This window comes from Microtus pennsylvanicus, chromosome 22, assembly GCF_037038515.1.
Source record: "Microtus pennsylvanicus isolate mMicPen1 chromosome 22, mMicPen1.hap1, whole genome shotgun sequence".
Lineage (NCBI taxonomy): Eukaryota > Metazoa > Chordata > Mammalia > Rodentia > Cricetidae > Microtus > Microtus pennsylvanicus.
In genome coordinates, this window is record NC_134600.1 from 12,097,650 (window position 1) to 12,101,506 (window position 3,857).

General features: G+C 35.6%; 1 protein-coding gene across 1 annotated transcript; it reads left to right on the forward strand.

The window, feature by feature from the left end:
• The first annotated feature begins 402 nt into the window (after positions 1-402).
• Positions 403-3,583, forward strand: LOC142839997 (uncharacterized). The gene is given in 3 exon segments (XM_075956451.1): positions 403-436; positions 627-704; positions 2,097-3,583. Coding segments are annotated over 3 exon segments (1,599 nt in total).
• Positions 3,584-3,857: the final 274 nt, after the last annotated feature.

Below are 3,857 nucleotides of genomic sequence, written 5' to 3' on the forward strand. Positions count from 1 at the left end.
AGTTTGTCCATCTATTCTTCCTTTCTGTAGTCAGTAGTTTTTTTGTACAATATTCTCATGCACACAATGTACTGTTGATCTTTTCTGTTTTTCTCTCCCTATGAATAGATATTTCTCTTATAAGGTGGTACAAAGGGTACAGAAATAAAAGAATTGACTCTCCTTTTAAATTTCATTGTAAAGTGAGTGTCCTTATCATGGAATAAGAGTAGATAACACCAGAATCATACAACTATACTTTCAAAGAAGTATGCATTCCAATGTTGCCACTGTCATGCTTACATTGTACACACGTGTGGTATATTTTTGAAGGCAGTAACCTATGATGATGTGCATATCAACTTCAGTAAGGAAGAGTGGGATTTGCTGGATGCTTCCCAGAAGAATCTCTACAAAGATGTGATGCTCGAGACCTACAGGAACCTCACTACTATCGGTAAAAATAAATTTCTTTCATGTTTCAAAATATGGAGACAACTCTTCCTTGGTTTATGTTGTTGTTCTGTAATTTGATTTAGAAAGAAGGAGAATGAGGTGAACAACACAGTCATAGTTCTTAGGATAATAAGCTAATTATTTCACAATGTTAAATAATATAACATACATATTCTGGTACTATATTTTAGGATACATTTGGGAAGACCATAACACTGAAAAACATCGTCAATGGTGTAGAAGGCATGTAAGGTAATTTTCTTATGCAAGTTTATAACAATGTGCCTCTGATGAGTTTGTAATGTGTTATGACACTTTTAAACAAAACAACAGTGTAAATAAGCACAGCTTTAAATGAATTGATGGTTAATAAATTCTCACAAATCCATATAGCTCAATTTCCTGTATATGAATTGCATTTGCAAGGCATTCATTTAAGAAAAATTCTGGGAAGCAATGACTAAACAGATTTTAGCATTAATCATGAGAGCTAGATTATACATCTGCCAGTCCATTTGTTTCTTGTTACTCATGACAGAAAATGTATACACATTTCAGTGATGATGAATATAGCTGCAAACCTTTCTACTAAATCAATAGCCCATGGTAAGTAAGTCTTGTATTACTCATATAGTTTTTGTGACCATGTTAAGTTTAATGAAAGCAGCTGTTGGAGTCAAGGATCAAGGGGCAGGTGTTGTGGAGAAACCTTAATACCTATACCACAAGCCTCTGAGGAACAGAAAGTCAAACCGAGAGGATTCAATGTGGAAATCTTTTATTGACTATTCTTCCTTTCCTATATATATCATATGTTACTTTTGACACAAGAGTATGAGCATAGGGATATGCAAAGATTTAGCATTCCTCTCCTTAAGAACAATTAAGAAGATAAAATGTAGTTCCTATGTAGAGTATACTTGTTGAATTTGATACAAGAATACAAAGTTAATTCATTTTCTACCATCATTGTTAATACTTAAACATACATTATGAAAAAACTACGATGAGTTCTAGGTCTGTGCAAATACTTTTAGGTGTCTTAGTTCACTTAGCAAATGTATAATGATTCACGATATAGTAAAATTTATAAATGTAGTAAAGTTGGTAAAGCACTCAGTGTATGCAGTTGTCTTCAAAAATGTAAAAAATTTAATAGAAAAATATAGGTATAGATGAAAAGGTAAACCATGGCACAAAGGAAATTATCACATATATTTTTTGAGATGCAAAATGACCCCTAATGGGTGAACAAAACATGATTTAAAACAAAGATATAGAACCATAATGTTTGATTCCTTTTTACAATTGGAAAAAATATGAAGTTAATTCCTATAGATATGAGGTTTCACAGTCCATTGAATGTGGTGAAACTTTTACATGCGTAAATTATCCTTGCAGGATTGAAAGAAATCAAACTGGAGCGGCGTTTTCCGTATATTCTCACTGTCCTAAAGCCTTGTGTTATAACACTCATCTTCTAAGGAATGAAAAAACACGTACCGGAGAAAAATGCTCGAAAATTAAGCAATGTGATAAAACCTTTCTTCATCACAATCATCTTCAAAGCCATAAAAGAACACATACTGGAGAGAAACCCTATGAATATAATCAGTGTGGTAAAGACTTTACTCAATACAGTGTTCTTCAAACTCATAAAGGAACACATACTGGAGAGAAACCCTATGAATGTAATCAGTGTGCTAAGGCCTTTGCTGAGAATAGTGCTCTTCAAAAACATAAAGGAACACATACTGGAGAGAAACCCTATGAATGTAATCAGTGTGGTAATGCCTTTGCACATCATAGTCATCTGCAATTGCATAAGAGAAAACATACTGGAGAGAAACCCCATGAATGTAATCAGTGTGGTAAGGCCTTCGCACAGCGTAGTCATCTTCAAGTGCATAAAAGAACACATACTGGAGAGAAACCCTATGAATGTAATCAGTGTTCTAAGGCCTTTGCTGACAACAGTGCTTTTCAAAAACATAAAAGAACACATACTGGAGAGAAACCCTATGAATGTAATCAGTGTGGTAAGGCCTTTGCACAGCGTAGTCATCTTCAAGTGCATAAAAGAACACATACTGGAGAGAAACCCTATGAATGTAATCAGTGTTCTAAGGCCTTTGCTGACAACAGTGCTTTTCAAAAACATAAAAGAACACATACTGGAGAGAAACCCTATGAATGTAATCAGTGTGCTAAGGTCTTTGCTGACAACAGTGCTTTTCAAAAACATAAAAGAACACATACTGGACAGAAACCCCATGAATGTAATCAGTGCGGTAAGGCATTTACACGTCATAGTTCCCTTCAATTGCATAAAAGAACACATACTGGAGAGAAACCCTATGAATGTAATCAGTGTGGCAAGGCCTTTGCACAGCATAGTCATCTTCAATTGCATAAAAGAACACATACTGGAGAGAAACCCTATGAATGTAATCAGTGTGGTAAGGCCTTTGCACGTCATAGTTCCCTTCAATTGCATAAAAGAACACATACTGGAGAGAAACCCCATGAATGTAATCAGTGCGGTAAGGCATTTACACGTCATAGTTCCCTTCAATTGCATAAAGGAACACATACTGGAGAGAAACCCTATGAATGTAATCAGTGTGGCAAGGCCTTTGCACAGCATACTCATCTTCAATTGCATAAGAGAACACATACTGGAGAGAAACCCTATGAATGTAATCAGTGTGGTAAGGCCTTTGCAAGTCATAGTCATCTTCAAGTGCATAAAAGAACACATACTGGAGAGAAACCCTATGAATGTAATCAGTGTGGTAAAGACTTTGCATATCATATTCATCTTCAATTGCATAAAAGAACACATACTGGAGAGAAACCCCATGAATGTAATCAGTGTGGTAAGGCCTTTGCACAACGTAGTCATCTTCAAGTACATAAAAGAACACATACTGGAGAGAAACCCTATGAATGTAATCAGTGTTCTAAGGCCTTTGCTGTCAACAGTGCTTTTCAAAGACATAAAAGAATACATGCTGGAGAGAAACCCTATGAATGTAATCAGTGTGCTAAAGCCTTTGCTGACAACAGTGCTTTTCAAAGACATAAAAGAAGACATACTGGAGAGAAACCCTATGAATGTAATCAGTGTGGTAAGGCATTTACCTAACTTCGTGGTCTTCAAATACATAAAACAATACACACTGAAGAGACACCCTATGAATGCAGTCAGTGTGGCAAGGCCTTTGCACATCATAGTCACCTTCAAAGGCATAAAAGATCACATACTGGATAGAAACCCTATGAATCCAATCAGTGTGTTAAGACCATTGAATATGAAAACAGTGTTCACATTCATAAAAGAATGCATGCTAGAAAGAAACCTTAGGAGTGAAATCAGTGTGGTAAGGCCTTTACAGAACAGAACTCCTGTACTCTTGAAC